The sequence below is a fragment of the Rhinatrema bivittatum genome, chromosome 2 (assembly GCF_901001135.1).
Source record: "Rhinatrema bivittatum chromosome 2, aRhiBiv1.1, whole genome shotgun sequence".
In the NCBI taxonomy this organism is placed as follows: domain Eukaryota; kingdom Metazoa; phylum Chordata; class Amphibia; order Gymnophiona; family Rhinatrematidae; genus Rhinatrema; species Rhinatrema bivittatum.
This window is the reverse complement of record NC_042616.1, coordinates 76,895,631-76,920,654: the sequence shown is the minus strand read 5'-3', so window position 1 is coordinate 76,920,654 and position 25,024 is coordinate 76,895,631. Positions and strand designations below refer to the sequence as shown.

Genomic DNA, 25,024 nt, shown 5'->3' with positions numbered 1-25,024 from the left:
ATCCGTGGGTTGCACCTGTAAAAGTACATGTGGAAATGATTTTAGGCATACTTTTGTACATACTGCAAAGAGGCATTCTCAGGCACAGAGCTGGGGGCAGAAAAATCATTTACACATGTACGTTCTATTTTCGAAAGTATGTGTGTAAACGTTCATGTGGATATTTATACCTGTTCTCAGACAGTTGTGTATGTATATGCCTATGCTGTGCAAAGATACACCCAATCCCGCTAATTTTCAAAGTGAATTTGTGCACATAAGTCTGCTTTGAATATTTGGGGCTGAAGTCAGCATGTACAAAGTATGTGTGCCTTTTAACTCGAGCAAGTCTTTTAAAATTCACCTTGATGGATTTACATTTTTAAAGACTTATAAGAATAAAAGATTTGTCATATTTTAAAGATGAGGAGCAAATTTCCTTGCTCAGTTTGCCAATAACAAAGCCTGCAAGGGAGCTGCAATACTTTTTTATGCAAAGGTCATCATATATTAACAGTAGACAGGTATGAAGCATGCCTTAGTGAAAAGTGCTACAGATCAAATCATAGGGGTACATTTTCAGTGGAATCTATCAAACTGGGATGTTAGGCATGTAGATCGTAAGGGATGACAGTATCCCCCTTCACAGTTGCTCAGTTTAGCTGCTGAAAAAAATAGGCTGTCGTGGAGGCATTCTAGGGGTAGGGGGAAGATTTAGCCACTTAACTCTGGGCAGCCAAATGGCAGGTCTAAAGCTAGGGAGTCAGATTTTGGCTACCTAGGTTTAGGTGAATTTTTAGCCACAAATTGGTGGGCTCAACTTGGAAATGAAAAATTGGTTCTCTCTCTTTCTCTCTCCCTAACTCGATCCTCATCCTCTCTAATTCTTCTCTCCCTCCCATCCCCTTGCAACTTGATACTTAATCCTCTCCTTCCCTCCCTCCTGTTCAGTTCCTGACCTTTTCTCTATCCATCCTTCCACAGTACAAACCTGGTTCTATCTTCCTCCTTATCCCTCTTTTCTTTCTCCCAATTCTAGGTCCTTATTTCCTCTGCCACCCTGATCCCCAATCTGCTCTTCCTTTCCTTCCTCCCTGCTAGTCCCTACAGCAAATCCTTGATCCTCTGTCTCTACTCCTACTTCTCAGTCCCTGATCCTCTCGCTCTCCTTGATCACTGGATCTCTCTCTCTCCTCTCTGGTTGATAGGAGGAAAGCAGCACTTTATACCTGCGTCATCCTCCGCTGCATTATAGATCCAGTTTGTGGTTTATCCTCTGCAAGAAATGTCCCATATTTCCTTTCCAAAATCCTGAATAACATAAACTGCTCTCAGGTCCTTTGTTGTCTCCAGGAGCAACTTTTAAAGTAGTAGAGTGACCTGACCAAGAAAATTGGATATGAAACCAAAACTTCCTTTTTTATATGTTTTTATTCCAAAAAGCACAGCTCTAACTGTAAAATCTAAAATTTCAGTTGCTCTGCCCACATCAGCTTGTTATATGCTTTTCATTTTTCATTGTACACATACATACCCATTTCCTTGCATCATATTCTCATGACATCATCACCTCATGGAGCTAGTCATGGATGGGGTTTAGTCCTTCATCCAAAGGTATATTGATTAGTAATTAGTATGATGTAAACTATAATATGCCCTTTATTTCCATCTTAAATCTTATCCACCATTTTAGATCCAAGGACAAGATGTCCTTTTGTCCTCCATGTTAGTGATGGAGTATCATGTGATGTTTTTTACTCTTTCAACTAGAAAACATATTTATCTCCTACAAAAAGGGGAACGATTATTATTTCATTTATGGTCTAATACTCCAGGTGCAGCCTTAAAATAAGAATTGACTTATTCATTTCTTAATCAGATCATAAGATTCATTAGACACATGCAAAAAACAAAATGCTTAGCTCTGCTTTTCTGTTCCACAACATTACACTCTGCTGAGCTGGCCTAGTAATGGAGACCCTGAGACAGCCAGAGGGTCCTTTCTATTCTAATTCCACACCCGCTCTTCGGTTTAGGGACCAGGGGCATACGAGTGTCATGGGGCCAATCTTTTACCTTTCTCCCACTCCGATACAGTCCAAGGGCCCTGGGACAGGGTTCTTTTCCCAATGGGGGAGGACTAAATCCTCCGGGGCCCAAGATAGCTGGGGTTTGTTACCCTGTGGAGGGGGGGGGTGGGGTGGTAACAGATCTTTATTAACTTCAAGGGATGTGAATGTCACAAATGACTCTGGAGGCTCAGATTGAGTGTCCAAAATTAAATCTTTACTGCCAGAGTTCTTAAATGGTAGAAATGGCATTTTCACAACAGTTCTTGTCTTGATAAAATGAAATTTATAGTTCTCTAATTTATCTGTGCAAGTGTTTGTCAGTATTAGTCAAGGAAACTCTCACCCTTTATGGTTTAGACAAGCAAGGTTCTCAGTCGGGCAGGGCATCCTTAATTGGAATGGAAACCCCTTCCAAAAGTACTGATTGGCAAAAAGAATTACAGTCTCTGCACAGTCTCCCTTAAGTGTGTCTCTCCCAGAGTGAAGACTCTCCCAGTGACTTCAGAATAGAAATTTAGGTCTTACTCACAGTTCTCTTGTTCAGTTGTCTCAATAAGATTTTTTGTGGGAAAAGTCCGGTAGCAGGGAACACAACATCTCTATACAGATATTCCCTTTTAAGGCAGGAAGGGTGGCCAAAAAAACTCAGAACTCAGAAAAGTTTTTCACACAAAGCAGGTCACCATTAGGAATCTTTTCTACCTCCTGGGCTTGCACTCTGTCTAGAAAATAAAACATTTAAGTACTGCATAATAAGCTTACAAAATTCAATATTTCTGGCTCTATAGAGTTTATTTTGCACAAAATGAATTTATTTTCTTTTTGAAGTGTGTCGTCTTTATCTGTTTTTCAGCGCATCCAAATAGCTGCTGAAGAGATTTTTTTTTGAGAATCTAGAGATTTATTTCTGACTATGGCCTTCTCTCTTAAGGGGGATAATTTTCAACACAATTTCAATGATTAAAAAAGGGGTTTTACATGTGGAAATGCACTTTACGCATATAAGTGGGTTTTTGAAAATTGCTACAATGTGTGCTATTGTCAGTAGGTTTTGCCTGTCTAAATGCATTTTAAGCGCAAAAATGAGCTATGATAGGATCTTACAATTATGTGCATAATTCCTTTGAAAATACCCTCCATAGAGTCTAGAATAGGAGGATTTCATTTTTCTATATTCTTTAAACTATCGTGTTGCTCTCTCCTTCAATCCCTATTCAGGTATTCAGGAAGGCAGCAGTTCAGTCCTGCAGGAAGGTACAAAGCTGATGGAATCACAGAAATGGTATGCTTTTTATCAAGTTGCAGTCCTATTATCCATGTGTTCTGTGATCCTTTCATTGGGATAAGCAACTCATGTGTTTGCTTTGGATTATAACCTTTTCATGTCTTATAACAGTGGAGTAAGAACAGTTCATCATACCATTGCTGGAAACATTTTTTTTTCTCTGCTGTGATAAACTCTACTGTTGCAGGTGCTAAGTGTTATTCTTAAGTTAGCCTTCGAAGAAATTTGAATTCATTTGAAAACAGGGCATCTAGTTAATGATATATGGCACATACCAAATCATTTTCTCCCTCATTGCTGGCTCTGACGATAGCCTGCGTGTTGTTCTTTAATGTGGTCTGATTATGGTTAGAAGCAGCTTGAGTGAAAGGAAACCTAAAAAATATCCCGACTCAACAGTAAGTTTATTACTTGTGTTTTTGTTTTATAATCACACATAGGTAGCTTTGCTTGTGTATTAACTAATACTGTCTTTTTACTGTAATGGCTTGTTGTTTGAGTTCTACTGATGGCTAGACAGAACCTATGCCATAATTAATCTGTTTTGGCATGACATTCCAAGGCTCTAAGACAGCCCTGACCAAAAACGTATCACCAGTGCCCAGATTTTTCTGATGTTGCAAAAACTTACAAAATCAAATGGGAAATTAACAGAACACTGTTGTGTGCTAAGATGCAAATGGCCTGGCAAATAGAAAGTAATTAAAGGTTTAAAACCAGTTCATGTGCTTTACACTTTGCTAGTTTGGGATGAATGGGGAAAAAAGACCTAGCCTCCATCATTTTTTTCCTCCATTTATATTTTTTGGCTGGTAGCCACGTCGTCGTTTTCTTCTTCTGTATTAATTTTCATCTATCTTTGCGTTGTGGAACTTTCTCCTGCCAAGAAATTTCCACATATGACTTTCTGCATATTGCAGATGAAAAATTACATAGATGGACAAATTGTCTGGCTCATAAGGTATTTCTATTGAGCTAGCTGTATAGAATGCCTAAAAATGAAAGGAAACTTTAAAAAAAGCTGGAAGTGCAATCAAGGGTTTGGAAAATGAGCTTCAGCGCTGAAAGGTTTGGGGAGAAATTTTTAAAGTCCCACTCCCTAATTCTCTTCCAGTCGGTGGATGGGAGCCATTTCTCCCTGCTCATGCATGGATCAGTAGCATAAAGCTGTTATTCTCCCTGTCACAGCTCAGAGTCCCAGCTCTCTCTCAACAACAGACTAGTGACGTGGGACAAGGCTGACATCATTTCAAGGGAAGGACCCCACTGTGTGACTCACTGCCGAAATGAATAGCCAACCACATTGGGGTAGATTTTAAATACTTGCGCGATTGCGTACTTTTGTTCGCGCACCAGGCGCGAACAAAAGTACGCTGGATTTTATAAGATACGCGCGTAGCTGCCCGTATCTTATAAAATCCGGGGTCGGCGCGTGCAAAGGGGCGCACATTTGTGCAACCTGCTCGCACCGAGCCCAGCGCGAGCTGCCTGTTCCCTCCGAGGCCGCTCCGATTTCAGAGCGGCCTCGGAGGGAACTTTCCTTCGCCCTACCCCCACCTTCCCCTCCCTTCCCCTACCTAACCCACCCTCCCAGCCCTATCTAAACCCCCCCCCCCTAACTTTGCGCGCATCGGCCGGCAGCCCCGCTCCATCCTCCGGTCCCGGGGGCTGGTCCGGAGGCCTCGACCACGCCCCCGGGCCCGCCCCCGAAATGCCGCGGCACGCCCCCGAAATGCCACGTCATTTCGGGAACGCCCCCGGACACGCCCCCTCCCGCCCCTTTTCGAAAGCCCCGAGACTTACGCGCGTCCCGGGGCTTTACGCGCGCCGGCGCGCGAAAATCTGGAAGGATTTACGCGCGCGGGCCTTTTAAAATCCGCCCCATTGTGTATAACTTCTATTTGGCATTGCTTTGTGTTTTTGTCAATTAAAAGGTACATTATTTGTAATATTTTTTCTTTCAACACATTCTCAGCTATTCTTGGTTAATTTCATGTGGGTTAATAGCCAGGAAAGCTTGAAGTACACAATTTATGTTTTTTATAGCAAACCTGGTTAGAGTTTTAGATCTGGTTTTTGAGAGGGTAACCATAATTCATTCTGTCTTCTTTCAGCTGCTACTACATACATTTACTAATTATGAAGATCTGACAGTTTTCCTTCAGCAGTGCATTCATCAGGTACAGAAAAATATAATTAGAATTTTTTGCATTAGAGTTTTATTTCGATATCCTTTACAGACTTTGGAAGTCACATTGCCAGAATTAGACTGAAGAAATTGTAGACACTTTTTAGGTGTAATGAGCCCATACTGAAAAGACCTAGGCATCTAACTTTAAAAGTTAAGTACCTAGGGTTTTTAATTTAAAAATTTTCCCAGATTCTGTTACTAAATTTCGACTCCTTAAATCACAAGTCTCCTAAATTTAGCGCCCTGAAAAGGAGATGGAAACAGGGCATGTGACTGAGCTTAGGCATTCCAACATTGATTTCCATCACTAGGCAACTATATCTGGCCTACCTTTAGGCACCTCAGGTTAAGGCACTTAAAGTTAGGTTCCTATCTTCAAAGACATTTTGTAGGCATCTATTTACTTGGAATAAAGGCACCTAACATGCGCATATTTTTGAATACTCAGTACTCTTTAAATATCTGGCTTAATGTGTCTTCTATAAATAGGCCACAGTTCTGTAAAAGTTACTTGATAAAGTACTACTTCAGTAACATTATTACTGCATTTACTAACATTTCTCTAATTATGATTGCCTGCCCCTATAATAGAACAGAATTATTTATAGAGGTCAATGTTCAAAGCCATTTAACCGGATAACTCACTAATTAGCCCTCCCTCTCCCTTCCCACCCTCCCTTCTCAGTGTCCTCACCCCTTATCCTCAGTGCTAACACTGTACTTTGTTTGTTCCTGCTTTTTGCCTCAATATATTCAACTGAATAATATGTATCTTGTCTGATGCTTACTGTAACCTTGTAGATAATGCTTTTTATTAGTCCTTTGGACAACTGTTCATTTGTTTTGCGCTGTCCTTTTTTCCTCCCTTCTCTTTTTAGAATTTTTCACTTCCTTGCTGTCCCCTTTCCCCTTCCCTGTTTATTGTATTTCTCCTCAGTTTTATGTAAACTGCTATGATGTCTATTCGAATAATGTTGTAAAAAAAAATTTAAAAAATCTATTAAATAAATAAATGGCAACTTTTGGAATGTTGGGCACTTATCCGGCTAGCAGGATAACAAAGAGTCATTGTAGGGCAGGCTTAATTTATCTGGCTAATTTAGCTGATTTTCAGTTGAATCTGGCTAAGGGGGTCATTTATCAAAGTGCTATATGGCGTTTTTGCATGCAAAAAATGCCTTTAACACATGCGAAAGCACCATAATGTTTGGTGTAATGCAAATGAGAAAAAGGGGAGGATATTGGGGTGGGAATTTTGGCCAAGTGGGCTGGGCTCACAGTTTTGCGAAGCTCTATTGCACAGCTTTAACGTGAATTTTAACTACACCTTTTTCATTTGTGTAAAGCCATGCGATAGGGCTTTAATGCGGTTTTGATGTTTTTTGCACATGCTGATTTGAGCTCCTGGTGAGCCAGCCAAGCTATCAGGGCCCTCTTGGGAGGGGGGGGGGGGTGAGAGTGAGAGAGAGAGAGAGACTAGCTATAATGCCCTCACATTAGATAGGTATATATATCTCTATGGGAGGCCCACCTAGTAAGTCGAGGTGAGGTTTAGGTATTAGTGTTTGGGGTTAGGGGCCACTTTGCCATTCAAAGTGAGACGTACGAACAGAACAGTATTCTCTTATGAAGATTTGATGACCTTTGGAGTGAGAAAACTCACCCAAAGATGAGATTTGTGCAGTGTTCTCTCAACCTAGCTTGATGGACTCTTTACTTGGGTAACATCAAGCTAGGTTGCGATATTTAATGCATTTTGATAAATCCAGGCCTAAGTTAGCTAGATAATATTAGGCCTGCCTCAAAGCAGTTCTAAAGTTACCTGGCCTTGTGTAGAAGGATAATTTAAGACTAAATGTAAGACGTCGATATGACAGGCTAAGAGAGAATTTGAAAAGGCTAAAGGAATTTGAAAAGGCTAAAGGAACTGACGCCCGAATTAAATAAATAAATAAGGTAAGCCCTTTAAATCGGGGCTCCTTGTTCCGGCCAGCCCTTTTGCCGCGGCTCACCTGCCTCTCTGCCGGTCATCCCGACCTCGTCGGCGCCGCCCCGCCTGGGACCCAAGCCCCGCCGACCAGCGCAGCCCCAGCCTCTGCCTCTCAGCGCTCCGATCCGCCAGCCCTGCGATCTGACCACGTGGGACCTGCACTACCAATCAGAGGCCTGAAACAGGCTAAAGGAACTGACGCCCGAATTAAATAAATAAATAAGGTAAGCCCTTTAAATCGGGGCTCCTTGTTCCGGCCAGCCCTTTTGCCGCGGCTCACCTGCCTCTCTGCCGGTCATCCCGACCTCGTCGGCGCCGCCCCGCCTGGGACCCAAGCCCCGCCGACCAGCGCAGCCCCAGCCTCTGCCTCTCAGCGCTCCGATCCGCCAGCCCTGCGATCTGACCACGTGGGACCTGCACTACCAATCAGAGGCCTGAAACAGGCTAAAGGAACTGACGCCCGAATTAAATAAATAAATAAGGTAAGCCCTTTAAATCGGGGCTCCTTGTTCCGGCCAGCCCTTTTGCCGCGGCTCACCTGCCTCTCTGCCGGTCATCCCGACCTCGTCGGCGCCGCCCCGCCTGGGACCCAAGCCCCCGCCGACCAGCGCAGCCCCAGCCTCTGCCTCTCAGCGCTCCGATCCGCCAGCCCTGCGATCTGACCACGTGGGACCTGCACTACCAATCAGAGGCCTGAAACAGGCTAAAGGAACTGACGCCCGAATTAAATAAATAAATAAGGTAAGCCCTTTAAATCGGGGCTCCTTGTTCCGGCCAGCCCTTTTGCCGCGGCTCACCTGCCTCTCTGCCGGTCATCCCGACCTCGTCGGCGCCGCCCCGCCTGAGACCCAAGCCCCGCCGACCAGCGCAGCACCAGCCTCTCAGCCAATCAGAAGGCATCTTTTTTCCTTAAATTTAAGCCATTCCTGGCGGCGTTGCACGCCAGGCGTTGCGCGCCCGAAGGAGCGCGACCTAAGGGGCCTGCCCCTTAGCGCGCCCCTTGGAGAGCCCCAGGCCCAGGCCCAACTCTCTAAGCTGAAGCCATTCAACTATCCAGGGGCCATCTTCAACTCTTCCACGTAAGGTGATACGCCTTCACTAACCTTATTCACTTTAGGGAGCATAGTTAGTACTCTTGTTACTAACCCCCTGCTTAAGTCTTAGAGACCTCCAGAAGTGGAGCTCTACCACCACTTGATCAAACAACCACCCACACCTACGGAGGACAGAGCACTCCTCCAATCAATCCAACAAGCTTACAAACGTCCTTCAGCAATCATCCAAACCGCCCTTCATTAAGACAGACACCTTCCTTCATCAGTCCATAGACATCTCTCTTATTCATACAGACTCTCACCAGTCGTATCCAGTCCCAACCAAAATATTTCTCAGACTAAACCTCTCCCGGAATCTCATTCATCATGTGCACATACAACATCCCAATCATTTACAGCCAGAGGAGAATCTCCTTACCTATTTCCACAAACGTCTTACAAAAAAGAATCATTCCAATCATGACGTCACCTTTGAACCAACTTCTAGGCCTCACGCTACTCTCAGTAACCCTACTCAATGCACAATCTTTAACTAAAAAGACACACATCCTCAATGATTACCTCCTGGACTCCAACCCAGACATCTGTGCCATCACAGAAACCTGGTTAAAAAACTCGGACATTGCCTTAACCAACCAACTACCTATCCAGTTATATGACATCTTCACCTTCCATAGACACAAAAAAAGAGGAGGCGGACTTCTTCTAGCCTCCAAGAAAGAACTCAGACTGACCGCTCACACCATCAAGACTGAATCCAAATTGGAACTAGGATTAGTCAAATCAAAACTGCTACAAATTTTGTTAGTCTACGCTCCTCCAGGAGTTTTAGAAACTGACCCCTCACCCCTCATTGAATCCATAGCAAAACATATTAACTTAGACCTACCAACAATGATTATGGGTGATTTCAACCTCCATACAGACGCTATACCGCGATCTGCGAACTGCGAAGCCTTCCTCACCACCCTCACTGCAATGGGATTCTCTCAAACTATCAACAGCCCCACACACAAAGCTGGTCACATCCTGGATTTAATATTCATTAACTCTAAATTCACGTGCACGGTAGATCCCACATGTACCCCTATCCCTTGGTCAGATCATTTCTTGATAGAATCTTCCTTCTCCACATACAAACAGACCCACACCTCTCCACATCGCTCCACCATTCAATTCAGGAAATCATGTCCATCTGATATACTCAGCGAGCAGCTCTCCAAGGAACTCTCCAACCTGGACCTATCTAATCCCGAATCAGCCCTATCCTCCTGGCAAAAAATTACTGAAGCAGTCGCAAACAAATGGTGCCCAATAACCTCCAAAACAATCAATCCAAACAAAAAGGGAAATCAACCCTGGTTCAGCACCGAACTAAAACAGATGAAACAGGACTTACGCCATAAAGAAAATAGATGGCGAAAAACCCCCAACTCAACTACCCTTTCAGCATACAAGGGTTTCTTACATCGCTATAGGACCTGCATACTACAAAAAAAAAAGGAATACTACGCCAACAAAATACACCACTACCAGTATGACGCCCAGGCCCTATTTGCTTACGTAACACAAATAACTAAATCAACCCCGCCACCTATTCCAGATGAACAAGCTCTATCCAAGGCTAATGAACTCGCCTCATTTTTTCAACTGAAGATTCTAAATACCCTCGCCCTACTTCCGCCTAATACAACACCTCTCAAATCAGATGAGAATCTCAATTCCTTCTTTAAACCTAAGTTGGACAGCTTCGAATTAATCTCCACCAAAGAGATTGAAGCCCTTCTAAAAAGACAGAAACCATCTAGTCATCCAGCTGATAATATCCCTTCAAGACTCCTGCTTCTAATCCCAGACACGATCTCAGGACCTCTAACAAATATCATCAACAGCCTCCTAACTCAAGGAAGCTACCCAGACAGTCTAAAAACCGCTTCTCTTAAGCCCCTCCTCAAGAAACACAATCTAGACCCTAACGTACTAGCCAACTTTAGACCCATCTCCAATCTACCATTCGTTGCCAAACTTACAGAGAAATTGGTAAACACCCAGCTTTCAGAATATCTAGAGGACCATAAGATCCTACACCCTTCGCAATATGGCTTCCGGAAATCACGCAACACGGAGACCCTCCTCATTTCGCTTACAGACCATATTATAATGGGGTTAGACAAAGGACATTCCTTCTTATTAGTTCTGTTAGACATTTCGGCGGCATTTGACACCGTCAACCACACCATCCTTCTGGATCGCCTAGAGGATATCGGCATCTCCGGATCAGCCCACAATTGGTTCAGGTCCTTCCTCAGCAATAGGACTTTCAAAGTCAAAATCAATAACAAGGAGTCACCGCTAACAAAATCTTCCCTTGGCGTACCACAAGGATCCTCCTTATCTCCAACCCTCTTTAATATATACCTCCTCCCCCTCTGCCAATTACTGACAGACCTCAACCTAATTCACTATCTGTACGCAGATGACGTACAGATTCTAATCCCAATAAAAGAATCCATCTCAAAAGCTCTCACCTACTGGAACAACTGCCTTCTATCCATTACTAATCTACTCAACAGCTTACATTTGGTCCTCAATGCCTCAAAGACAGAGCTTCTCCTCATCTCTTCAAATGAAAACAATCTGCCTCCAACTCCACCACACAATGCTCACATCACCTGTACGCACGTTAGAGACCTTGGGGCAATAATAGACAATCGTCTAAACCTTAAAAAAATGGTCAACACAACTACCAAAGACAGCTTCTACAGACTACAGGTTTTGAAACGACTGAGACCACTCTTATTTTTCCAAGACTTCAGGACTGTCCTCCAGGCTCTTCTGTTCGCCAAAATAGATTACTGCAGTGCCCTCTTTCTAGGCCTCCCCAAATCTACCACCAAACCACTGCAGATGTTACAAAATGCGGCAGCGAGACTGCTGACCAACACCAGCCGCGGTGAACACATCTCCCCCATCCTCAGAAATCTACATTGGTTACCAGTAAATTTCAGAATCCTGTACAAATCTATTACCCTAATACACAAAACCATCCATCAGCAACTTCAACTCGACCTGGAAATCCCTTTCAAACTCCACTCCTCTAACAGACCAACGAGAGATATCCACAAAGGCACTCTGAAATTTCCCCCTACTAAAGCCTCACGCCTCTCCACGACCAAAGACAGAGCTTTTTCAATAGCAGGCCCATCTATCTGGAACAACATCCCAGCAAATCTCAGATTGGAACCCTGCCTCTTAACCTTCAGAAAAAGACTAAAGACGTGGCTCTTTCACCAAGCCTTCCCAGATCCTCCGGATAATCACTAGCTTGAGCCGCACTTCTTACAAGGTCTTTGACACACTTCTTCCTGAACAATGGACACTGGCATCTCCAGGTTAAAGCACTTGCTCTAACCCGTTAAATTATTCGTATCACGTTATATTTATTCTTCCTGCCTTTATCTTCCTTCCAGCTTGTCTTCAAGCCTCCAAGTTTTATACATTCCTTGTTGATTGTAACTTTGACTTATTCCTTTTTCCTTTGTTATCCATTATTAACCAGAATTGTTACCTTAGTTTACCCTTGTTAAAATGTACACCGATCCGATATGGTTATCTACTATGAAGGTCGGTATAAAAAACTGTTAAATAAAATAAAATAAATAAATAAAAGAAGGTAGCCTTAGAGGCAAAAACTCACAGTAAAAACTTTTTAAAATATATCTGAAGCAGAATGCCTGCGAGGGCATCCGTTGGACCATTAGTTGATCGAGGGATTAAAGGAGCACTTAGAAAAGATAAGGCCATTGCGGAAAGATTAAATGATTTTTTTGCTTCGGTGTTTACTGAAGAGGATATTGGGGAGATGCCTGTTCTGGAGAAGGTTTTCATGGGTAAGGATTCAGATGAACTGAACCAAATCACGGTGAACCTAGAAGATCTGGTAGGCCTGATTGACAAAATAAAGAGTAGTAAATCACCTGGACCGGATGTTATGCACCCCAGGGTTCTGAAGGAACTAAAAAATGAAATTTCAGATCTGTTAAAATGTGTAAACTATCATTAAAATCATCCATTGTATCTGAAGACTGGAGGGTGGTTAATGTAACCCAAATATTTAAAAAGGGCTCCAGGGGCGATCTGGGAAACTACAGACCAGTTAGCCTGACTTCAGAGCCAGGAAAAATAGTGGAAAGTTTTCTAAAGATCAAATTCATAGAACATATAGAAAAACATGGTTTAATGGAACACAGTCAGCATGGCTCTATCCAGAGCAAGTCTTGCCTCACAAATCTGCTTCACTTTTGTGAAGTGGTTAATAAACATGTAGATAAAGGTGAACCGGTAGCTGTAGTGTATTTGGATTTTCAGAAGGCATTTGACAAAGTTCCTCACGAGAGGCTTCTAATAAAAGTAAAACGTCATTGGATAGGTGGCGATGTCCTTTCATGGATTACAAACTAGTTAAAAGACAGGAAACAGAGATTAGGATTAAATGAACAATTTTCTCAGTGGAAAAGGGTAAACAGTGGAGTGCCTCAAGGATCTGTACTAGGACCCGTGCTTTTCGATATATTTATAAATGATCTGGAAAGGAATATGATGAGTGAGGTAATCAAATTTGCAGATGATACACAATTATTCAGAGTAGTTAAAACACAAGAAGATTTTGATAAATTGCAGGAGGACCTTGTGAGACTGGAAAATTGGGCATTCAAATGACAGATGAAATTTAATGTGGACAAGGGCAAAGTGATGCATATAGGGAAAAATAACCCATGCTGTAGTTACACAATATTAGGTTCCATATTAGGAGCTACCACCCATGAAAGAGATCTAGGCGTCATAGTGGATAATACATTAAATCGTCAGCTCAGTGTTCTGCAGCCGTCAAAAAAGCAAACAGAATGTTAGGAATTATTAGTAAGGGAATGGTGAATAAAACGGAAAATGCTATAATGCCTTGTATCGCTCCATGGTGAGACTGCACCTTGGATACTGTGTACAATTCTGGTTGCTGCATCTGAAAAAAGATACAGTTGTGATGGAGAAGGTACAGAGAAAGGTGACCAAAATGATAAAGGAGATGGAACAGCTCCCCTATGAGGAAAGACTAAAGAGGTTAGGGCTGTTCAGCTTGGAGAAGAGACGGCTGAGGGGGGATATGATAGAGGTCTTTAAAATCATGAGAGGTCTAGAATGGGTAAATGTGAATCGGTTATTTACTCTTTCGGATAATAGAAGGACTAGGGGGCACTCTATGAAGTTAGCATGTAGCACATTTAAAACTAATCAGAGAAAATTCTTTTTCACTCAATGCACAATTAAACTCTGGAATTTGTTGCCAGGGGATGTGGTTACTGCAGTTAGTGTAGCTGGGTTTAAAAAAGGTTTGGATAAATTCTTGGAGGAGAAGTCCATTACCTGCTATTAATCAAGTTGACTTAGAAAATAGCCACTTCTATTACTAGTATCAGTAGCATGGGATATACTTAGTTTTTGGGTACTTGTAACCTGGATTGGCCACTGTTGGAAACAGGATGCTGGGCGTGATGGACCCTTGGTCTGACTCAGTATGGCAATTTCTTATGTTCTTATGTTCTAACTGGCTGTATTAAAAATTTTAGTTGCACTGTTTTGCTTAAAAAAGAAAAGTGCGGTATGGAACTGCAGCCTACTCCCCCCAATATTTCACAAATGGCCCTACTGGGCCAAGCAACCCCTCCAGACTCTCCTAAACCTCTCCAGAAGTGCATAAAAAATGTATTGGTGCCCACAGGTCAGCTCCCATGCCCCCTCCCTGCTTCTTCGAGGACAAGCAGGATGGTAGTCTTCACACATGGGTGACATCATCGAATGGAGTCCGAAACGGTAAACTTATGTCAAAGTTTCTAGAACTATGACTTGTTCTCATTGACCATGCCCAATATGCATTATAGCATGCACCCATGCAGGCGTCCCCTTCAATCTCTTCTTTTCGTGGAGCCTGCAGCTTTGCGATCGGTGAGCCTCGCTCTTTTTGGCCTACTTGGCTGTTTTCAAAAACTTTTCTTTGTGCGTGTTTTCTGCGTGTTTTTCTTCTCTGTTTCAGGCGATATCGCCAGGTCACCTTTGGCTCTTATTCCTAGTTCCCTAAGTAAAGTCTTCATTCATTTTTTTTCAGCTTGATTCCCCCATGGAGGCCAGCAGATGCTGGCTGTCAATGCCTATTGCCATCGATTTCGAATTTGTGTCCCTTTTATTTCATCCCATCATGTCCACTTCTGATTTTCAACGATGCCCCTGGTGCATGAGAACTATGTCTATCACAGATCCCTATGGTACATGTGTCCTCTGCCTGGGGGCATCTCATGACATCCGGTGTTGCAGGACATACGCCCAGATGAATCCAAAGTGATGTCTGATCCAACTCAATAAGATGGAGTGCCTCTTTGGGACGGAGAAGACCGGGCCATTGACATCGGCATTGAGGGACCACAGAACCGCACCAATGTACACCAAGCCAACGACATCGGCAGGGCTGTCAGTTCTATTGATGTCATCGGCTGATAAGGATGCTAGAAACCATCCATCATCAAACTCTTCCAGGCTGAGGACATCGGGTTCCTCGTCACTGGCCTCAGCACAGGGGACAGACCATGTCGAGCATCGAGGGAAGCTGAAGAATCATCGACACCGGTCGCTATCGATGCATGTTGTCAGGCTTGGGGATGTGCTAGCTCATGCTGTGAAGCACCCAAAGTGACTCCATGGCGAGAAAAGCCAGTCCTCCATTGATGCCAGAGGCATGCCATGGACTCCATCGGTCCTGGGGCCATCCACCAAGTCTCCTCTCAATTCCAAAGAGGAACTGGTCAGATCTCCTCCATCCCAGTTCATTCTGGCATCGACAATGTTCGAGGAGGAATTTGAGAGGCGAGTGCAGCTAGTGGTCGAGAGTGCAATGCAGAACATCAGCGCGGTGACACCGATGGTACCGATGCTGGCACTGTCTCTTTTGGAGCCACTGCTAGAATCTCTACACATGCTCATCAGCGTGTTACCGACCCAGCTGGTGTTGGTTTCTGGGATGGCTCCGATGTCCGTTGGGGTGCCGCCACCTCCCTCTGCTAATATTTATTAATTATTTATTTATTTAATATGGTGGTCATGCCAATATGACCACATATTAAATATTTGGTGGTCATGCCAATATGACCACCATATTAAATATTCCCTCCAGGGAACTTGGCATGACTACCATGGTATTCAATATGGTGGTCATGCCAAGTTCCCTGGAGGAGGAAGCTCACCCAGGCCACCTAAGGTACCAAGGCCTGCTGCCCCCCCCCCCCCCGGCCAGTTCCATCAGTGCCAGTGCCTCTGGACAAATGCCGAGCATCCAGGGCCCTGGTCTATGACAATGAGGATGAGGGTACCTGTGACCCCCTGGGGACATGACTAAACTGAGGCATCTGATGATGCCTCTGATGGTCTCCACTCAGACCTGTCTCCTCCAGAGGAGCGAAGGAAGTGCTCGCCTGAAGACCTCTCCTTTGCAGGTTTTGTTAGCTTGATGGTTGAGGCCATCCCCTTTCAGTTGTTGACGTTGGAGGATGTCAGGCACAAAATGCTTGAAATTTCCAGTTCATGGTAGGAGATTGTGGCAGTCCCAGTGCACAAGATCCTTAAGGAACTGCTGTTCAGGATGTGAGAACACCCCTCACAGTGCCTCCCATGAATAAGGAGGTGGATGGGGGTCTATCTTGTCCAGAAGGCTCCTGGGTTCAACAAGTGTCAGCCGCCCCATCAATCAGTGGTGGTCGAATACGCTCTCAAGACGTTCCAGGACCCATCCCTCGACGCCCCCGGGAAGGATCACAGAGCGATGGATGCTCTTGGGTGAAAGGTTTTTCAGGGGGCTATGCTCATTGCCTGCATAGCTTCCTATCATAAGCCAGTACTCGTGGGACATCTGGAAGCAGGTGCAGGAGGTGGCTGAGCAGTTACGTCAACAGCAGCAAGACATGCTCCTCTTGCTGGTGCATAAGGGCCTGAAGTGCAGAAAACATAGGTTCTGCATGACCTATAATGTTTTCGAAACGGTATCGAGGGTCTCTGCAGCAGGAATCTGCGCCTGGAGAATGGCATGGCTGCAGGCCTCGGAACTCTGACCAGAGGTACAGGAAAGACTCAGTGCCCACTGTGCACTGGAGAGAATCTCTTCAGAGATAAGTTTAAGGATGAGGTGGCCTAGATCAGGGACCACCATGAGACCCTTTAAAAACTCTTTGTTCGCATGCCGGACCCATGCTTCTCATATAGGATAAGGGAGATCAGGGAAGAAGAAGTCTTTCTTATGTCAAAGGAATTATTATCCTTCCCCCTCTCGCTCCTGTCAGCAACACCAGAGCTCTCGTGGCCATCCCAGACAAAAAAGAACTCTAAAGCCCCAGCCAGCATCTCAGTCAACTCCAGGGATGGGATTTTGACTGGGTTGAAAGGAGCATAGCTCATTTTTCCATACCCGGGGTGATGGATCTGCCAGTCGGGGCAATGTTGCAATTATTTGTGAACTAATGGCCCAGTGTAACCTCAGACCCCTTTCCATTGTTTGTTAAGGCTACCGAATGAACCTATTGGATGTTCCACCAAATATCCTTCCAAACCCATTTTGGGGTCTGGTATGCATCAGAAGGCACTGCTAATGGAGCTATCTCTCTCTCTCTCACACACACACACACACACACAGAAATCCAGGCCCAAGATTGCTAATGCTAAAAAGAATTTCTTCGGGAACAAAATTCATGAATATTTATTCAATCCCAGAATGTTGTTTAATTATGTGCATGATCTAATCAAACCTTCTCAGATCTCTTTACGTAGTCTAACAAAAGATTGTAATGCGTTTGCTAATTTTTTAAAGATAAAATTTAAAATTTACTTAATTCTTTGTCTTCACAACAGATTATTTCGCTTCTCGTGGTCCCAGATACTAGCTGGGCTGAGTTCAATCTGGTATCTTCCACAGAAATCGAAAGCCTGATTAGAAAATTGAACCCTGCTATTCATCCAATTGATGCGATTCCAGTGAAGTACTTAAGATCAGCCTCTAACAGCTTAGCTAGACCTATTGCTAATATTGTTAATTTATTTTTAGAAGAACGCAGGTTTCCTGACATCCCAAAATGTGCTATAGTTAAACCTATTTTAAAAAAACCTAATCTTGACCCTACCTGCTTAAATAATTATTGACCAGTTTCCAATCTCCCTTTTCTGTCTAAAATCATAGAAAAAGTTGTCCAACAGCTATCCGATTTCCTAAATGACCATAATATTCTCTATCCAGCGCAGTTTGGATTTCGGAAATGTTATAGCACTGAAACACTCTTATTATCTTTGACAGATACACATTTAAGAGGTCTTGATCAGGGACAAAAATATTTTTAGTGATGCTAGACATTAGTTCCGCATTTCATATGGTCGACCACAACATCCTGTTACAGAGACTCCAAGAAATTGGTCTGATGAATAATACACTAAAATTAACACATTGCTGAATGAACTCCCACCAAGATCCATCTATTGGATAGGTGGTCTATAAAAGCAAAAAATAAATAACTAATGCATTATTGCTGCTTGTCTTTTATTTTCTAAATTGTTGGCAAGGCCTTCATGGGTTCCTGGATGGTGGAATATTAAAATATGTTAATTTACATTTCTAGATCACCTCTCCTTTTTCTAAATATCAAATTTATAGGTCATGCTAGTTGAATTTGTAAATTAATCAATTGCAAATTTGTTGTTCTTACTAGCTTTACATTAATGACCACTGATCATATTTCCTTAGTAATAATAACTAAAATTATTATGCTGTTCCTTTTTACATAATGCCTTGCCTCTGTTTTTTTGACCTTTGTAAAGGTAATGGTTTTGCTATGTGATGCTTTATTATGGTCACAATGCTTTGTTCTATTATGTTGCCTTATATCATTTATGATCTACCTGCCCCTTGCTCTAAGTACAGACATCATTGTTCATGTAGGTTGAAGCCTTTAATGCTCCAGTATATTTTCAGCTACCATTATTTCCTTTGGTTATTTTTGCAGTTTGAAGCTGGGCCTTTTGGATGCATTCTTCTTACTTTGTCTGCTGTCTTTTCAAGAACCATTGAATTGTGAGTATTTTCAACTAGGTTTTAATACAGTACCCTCCAAGTGGAAAGCTTCAGAGGAGAGATGTAAGCTTTCCTATGCATCGTTAAGGAAATGTAACATTTCAAATCTATTCCATGTGAGGCAAATGATGTGTTTCTTGCTACAGCTTTATTTATTAGAGCTAATGTTACACCATGTTTTAGTTTTTGAACTGACTAAAATCGGACATATTATAAATGGGCATGAATAGGTAAGCATTTCTAATCTTAGTTCAGGTAAAATGATTTGGAGTATGAAGCCCTGGGCATTTACCCATAATATACTGCCATGTATGCAGTATTAGAGTAGACATGCTTTTAAATTTGCTGTTGTTTATATAATTCCATTTATTTATTTATTTATTTATTTATTTGTTTGTTTATTTATTTATTTAACAGCTTTTCTATACCGATATTAAAATACACATCATATCGGTTTACATTTTAACGTAAAAACGGTGGAAATTACAATAAACAGGGAAAGGGGGAACAGGGCAACTGATAATCTTTGATAACTGATAATGAATGAAACATCATGTTAATTTATCAGCAAGGTGAGTAAAAAGGGAAAGATTATTTCCAGGATATTTTTAGGTATTTCTTCGACTAACAGGGAAGGCAATTTTCAAAGTGATTTGCAAGGTGAATAGCATGTTCCCTGCACCAATCAGCTGTCTGAGAATTGCCCTCCCTCAACACTGCTAAAGGTACATGTGTTGTTACATAGCGCGTGTGTTTTTAGCCATGTTTAGAGGAGGTGGACCTGGAGACGTGCTTAGGTAGGGGGAGGAAAATAGCATGCCTAACTTTCAAACATATCCTCAAGCTGCATATATGTGCGAATATGAGTCCATGTAGATTTGATCAAGTATTTTAGAACTTGTATGATACCACCTGTGCAGGTTTTAACATATATCTGCCTCCCTCAAAGCATGCACCTGAGGTTCCTGGGGCCTTTTATATATGTTAATAGTTATGGGAAGCCTATTCAGTAAGATGTTGAGCAGATAAGTTATCCAGCTGAACATCCAGCCCTGGTGTTAAGATTTTGTGGATCCTTGATGGATAACAGTCTTATCTTAGGCCTGATGGATGGGTCGAGTTAACTGGCAGGTGAGTCTGCAACCAGGCTCAGTTCAGTGTCCTCAGATATAGACAGGGCAATCCAACTCCAGACCGAGTCATAGGCAGGCGGCTAGCAAGACAAGTCCAATTCTCGTCCAGGTCATAGGCAGGCAGCAGAGCAAGGTAAATCCAAGTCCGGTTCAGGTCATAGGCAGGCAGCAGGCAGAATGTCCAGAGAGCAGTCCAGTTTCGTGGCAGGCAGAGAGCAAGGCAATCCAAATCCAGTCCAGGTCATGGGCAGGCAGCAGGCCGAGTGTCCCAGGAACAGACCAGAGTTGAGGCAGGCAGCAAACAGGGAAATCTCAGGCAGACCAAGTCAGGCAGGAAGGCAATAGATCCAACAGAGCACCAGCACAAGCAAGCCTGTAGCCGAAACAATGCTGTGCTGGACGCGGGGCTTTAAATAGAAGAGAGTTCCCGCGCAATTGCAGGCTTCCGGGAACCGACTTGCTTAAAGGGGGCGGGGCATGAGCCCGAAGCGCGTCGAGCCCCGATGCTGCCTACTGCCACTGCCGTGTGGCGAAACTGCAGATGATCCAAGATGCCGACCTCGAACGGTAACAGTACCTCCCCTGCAAGGCTCTCTCCTCCTGCTTCCTGGACCGGGTTTAAGAGGGAACCGTCAATGAAATTGTCGGAGTAGGCGAGGTGCCGGGATATTCTCAAGTGGCTCCCAAGAATTTTCCTCAGGACAAGAATTCTTCCATGAAATTAAATACTACAATTGTCCTCTAATTTTTCTTGAGTCCAAAATTTCTTTAATCTCGTACTGCATGTCATTCTGTATAAGTGAAGGAATTACTTTCTTGGTTCTTCTGGAGGGCCAAGACAAGATTGCAGGTTTAAGTAAAGAAATGTGAAACACATTGTGAATCTGTAGATTAGATGGTAATTGAAGTTTCACAGCAACATCATTGATTTGTTTAACAACAGGAAATGGTCCAACGAACTTCGGTGCAAATTTAGAGACGGAGTGCGAAACTTGAGGTTTTTAGTACTTAACCACACCCAATCTCCAGGTTGGAGTTGAGGCCCCTTCCTCCTCTTTTTATCAGCTTGTACTTTGGTTTTACTGGAGGCTTTTAGCAATAATTTTCGTGTCTCTTTCCAGAGTTCCGTCATAGAGTGGATCGTCTATTCCACGGCCGGACAAGAGGAGGGAGTAGCTATAGGGAGGGGAATCCGAGGATGTTTCCCAAAAACTAAAAAGAAAGGTGATGAGCCAGAAGTTTGGGTTACATGGTTGTTATGGCATATCTCGGCCCAAGGTAAAAGAGATGCCCAGTCATCGTGCCTTTGATTAACATAGCATCGTAGAAAGGTCTTGAGGGACTGATTGGTGCGTTCAGTTAATCCATTAGACTGAGGGTGATAAGCCGATGAAAATTTTAGCTCTATCTGGAATTTTTTGCACAAATCTTTCTAATATCTGGCTGTAAACTGAACACCTCTGTCTGACTCAATACTTGAAGGTAAGCCATGAATACGAAAAATATGTAATGGAAAGAGTCGAGCCAAATCTGAAGTAGACTGTAAACCAGGAAGTGGGATGAAGTGGGCCATTCTGGAAAATCGATCTATGACCACCCAAATGACTATATTCCCCTCAGAGGGAGGAAGATCAGTTATGAAGTCAGTGGCGATCTGTGACCAAGGTTTATCTGGAACAGGCAGAGGCTGTAGTAGATCAATCGGTCGTTGTCGTGGGACCTTGTAAACCTCACATGTAGAACAGGATTCCACGTACATCTTTTGACATCAGCCCTCCATTGCGGCCACCAATAGAAGCGGGAGATGAGATTTCTTGTCCTGTAGATGCCGGGATGTCCAGACAAGTAGGACTCATGGGCCCATCGAAGAACTTTTTTTGTCTAAGCTGCTTTGGTACTACCATTTTTCCCACCGGAACCGTAAAAGTGGTTGCCACTATTATCTGAGCGGGATCGATTATATGGCGAGAGGGTTCTGGGGTATCCTCTGGAATAAAGCTCCGAAATAGTATGTCTGCTCGTAGATCCTTCTCAGTGGATCGAAAGTGTATCTTAAAATCGAATCGACTAAAAAATAATGCCCAGCGAGCTTCTCGGGGATTTAACCCAGATATGCGCAGGTAAGTAATTTGCCAGAATCCGAAGGTTGCAAAAGAATAGCTCCAATTCCCAAAGCTGGTGCGTCAACCTCCAAAATAAATGGTTTTGTTGGATCGGGTCGAATGAGACAGGGATTTTTAATGAACTCTTGTTTCAAACATTGAAAGGCATGAAGAGCTTCTGAGGGACAATTGTAAATTGGAAAGGCAGTAAGAGGCGCTACCAAGGTGGAGTAACCAGGAATAAATTGTCTGGCTTTGAGCCCCGTGGGTTGGGGCCAGTCCAAGATGGCCTTAAGTTTCTCTGGATCCATACGTAAGCCATCCTTAGATACAATATAACCCAGAAATGGTAACTTATTCTGATGCAAGAGACATTTGTCCAATTTGGAAAATAACTTGTTCTCTCGAAGACATTGTAGGACTTGCTTGACATGAATTTGATGTTGTTGCTCAGTTCTAGACAAAATTAGGATGTCGTTCAGGTAAACGATGACGTAGGAATATAAGACATCTCAAAAAATGTCATTAATCATATTCTGGAAAACTGCCGGAGCATTACATAGTCCAAAAGGCATCACCCGATATTCATAGTGTCCATCATGAGTGTTAAAGGCAGTTTTCCATTCGTCCTGCTCCTGTATCCTGATTAAATTATAGGCTCCCCGAAGATCAAGTTTGGTAAAAATTTTAGCTCCTCTTAAACGATCAAAAAGTTCTGCTGTTAAAGGTGTTGGATATCGATTCTTTTTTGTAATAGCATTTAATCGTCTATAGTCAATAAAAGGCCGTAACGAAACATCTTTCTTTTTGACAAAAAAAAATTCTGCTCCAGCTGGAGAAGAAGAAAGTTTGATGAATCCCCTGGCTAAATTCTCCTGGTTGTATTGGCTCATGGCTTTCAATTCTGGTTCTGATAAGATATAAACCCTCCCCCTGGGGGGCTCTTTTCCTGGAATTAACTCAATCTCACAATCATAGGAATGATGTGACGGTAATGTTTCGGCTTGTTGTTTGCTAACCACATCAATAAATTCAGAATATTAGCGTGGTAACGAAGATGGAATATTCATAGGACTTGAAATGATATTGTGGACCTGATGAACTGTCGACAAACAATTCTGTCGACAATGGGTGCTCCAACTAGCCAGTTGCAAGGTTCCCCAATCTAGGTGAGGTTGATGCATTCTCAGCCAGGGTAATCCTAATATAACCTGGTTGACAGAGGAGGGGAGAATGTATAATTGTATGATTTCGTGATAGAGTACTCCCGTACTCATTTTAATGGGTTGGGTGATAGACACAATTTTGTCCCCTATAGGCAATCCAGAGACAGAGGAGACTATAAGTGGAGTTTTAACAGTCTCTGTGGGGATGTGGAACTGCTTGACCAGCGCCTCCTCGATGAAATTCCCTGCTTCTCCTGAATCCAAAAAGGCCTGCCAGTGAAAAGTCTCTTGTTTGAAAGTTATAGAAACTGGAATCAGAAACTGTGGAGAGGAGCCAAAATGACTCAGGGAGGCCTCTCCAACCAACCCTAGGCCCGAGAGTTTCCCGATCTATTTGGACATTTGTTCACGAAGTGTCCTGTACCCGCACAATACAGGCAGAGATTATTCAGTCTACTCCGTTGCCATTCCTCAGGTGTTAATCGACAACGATCAATTTGCATGAGTTCCTCTGAAGTCGTTTGAGGATGCAATGCCCTGGGAGTCATAAGAGGTCACTGGAAAGCTGGAGCCAGCTGGATGGGTCGTCACAACATGGCCCTCTCTCGAGACCTTTCTTGGAAGCGTAGGTCTAGTCGAATGGCGAGACGAATTAATTCTTCCTAATTCTCTGGTGTCTCACGACCTGCCAGTTCATCTTTAATAGACTCAGAAAGTCCTTGCCGAAATATGGCCGTGAGACTGTCCTCTCCCCAGTGAAGTTCCACTGCCAAAGTGCAAAACTGAACTGCGTATTCTCCAACTGATCTAGACCCTTGTCAAATTTGGAGTAATTCTGCTGCTGCTGAAGAGGAGTGACTGGGTTCATCGAATATTAGACGAAAGTCTCTCAAGAATTGATTCAAATTGTTTAACAGTGAATCCTTCCGCTCCCTAAAGGGAGAAGCCCATGCCAAGGCTGGCCCCTCCAAGAGAGATAGAATAAACGTGACCTTGGTTTTGTCATTGGGAAATAAGGCATGCTGGAGTGAAAAATGCATGCGACATTGGTTGATAAATCTGCAACATAGTTGAGGGTTTCCATTGAATCGTGGTGGAGGTGCTAGACGTAATACAGGAGTGGGTGAAGGAGGAGTCAGAGCCGAAACTGAGAGGGCATCCATTCTAGCCACCAATCTCTCCAATACTCCTGTAACTTGATTCAGTTCCCCCTGTTGTTGCTGGATGCGAGAAGCTAGCCCGGGAATGGCCTGTAGTGCTGTTAAATCCACTGGATCCATGGCCTCGGCTAACAGTTACGATTTTGTGGATACTTGATGGATAACAGTCTTACCTTAGGCCTGATGGATGGGTCGAGGTAACTGGCAGGGTGAGTCCGCAACCATGCTCAGTTCAGTGTCTTCAGATATAGACAGGGTAATCCAACTCCAGACCGAGTCGTAGGCAGGCGGCTAGCAAGGTAAATCCAATTCCGGTCTGGGTCGAAGTCAGGCAGCAGGCAAGTTAATCCAAGTCTGGTCCAGGTCATAGGCAGACAGCAGGCAGAATGTTCAGAGAGCTGTCCGGTATCATGGCAGACAGAGAGCTAGGCAATCCAAATCTGGTCCGGGTCGTGGGCAGGCAGCAGACAGAGTGTCTCAGGAACAGACCAGAGTCGAGGCAGGCAGCAAACAGGGAAATCTCAGGCTGACCAAGTTAGGCAGGAAGACAATCGATCCAACAGAGCACCAGCACAAGCAAGCCTGAAGCTGAGGCAATGCTGTGCTGGGCTCGGGGCTTTAAATAGAAGAGAGTTCCCGCGCAATTGCAGGCTTCCGGGAACTGATGTGCTTAAAGGGGGCGGGGCATGAGCCTGATGCTGTGCGGCGAAACTGCAGATGACCCGAGATGCCGACCTC

The 25,024-nt window shown here is 43.6% G+C and overlaps 1 protein-coding gene across 4 annotated transcripts in view; it reads left to right on the top strand.

Annotated features, from left to right (window-relative positions):
- Positions 1–25,024, top strand: part of MINDY4 (MINDY lysine 48 deubiquitinase 4) — a 459,492-nt gene that overhangs the window by 295,451 nt on the left and 139,017 nt on the right. For all 4 annotated transcript variants that reach the window (XM_029588354.1, XM_029588353.1, XM_029588352.1 and 1 more), the window contains 3 exons: positions 3,270–3,333; positions 5,451–5,516; positions 18,658–18,725. In XM_029588354.1, the coding sequence (XP_029444214.1) occupies positions 3,270–3,333; positions 5,451–5,516; positions 18,658–18,725 (198 nt within the window). The remainder of the gene's footprint in view (positions 1–3,269; positions 3,334–5,450; positions 5,517–18,657; positions 18,726–25,024) is intronic.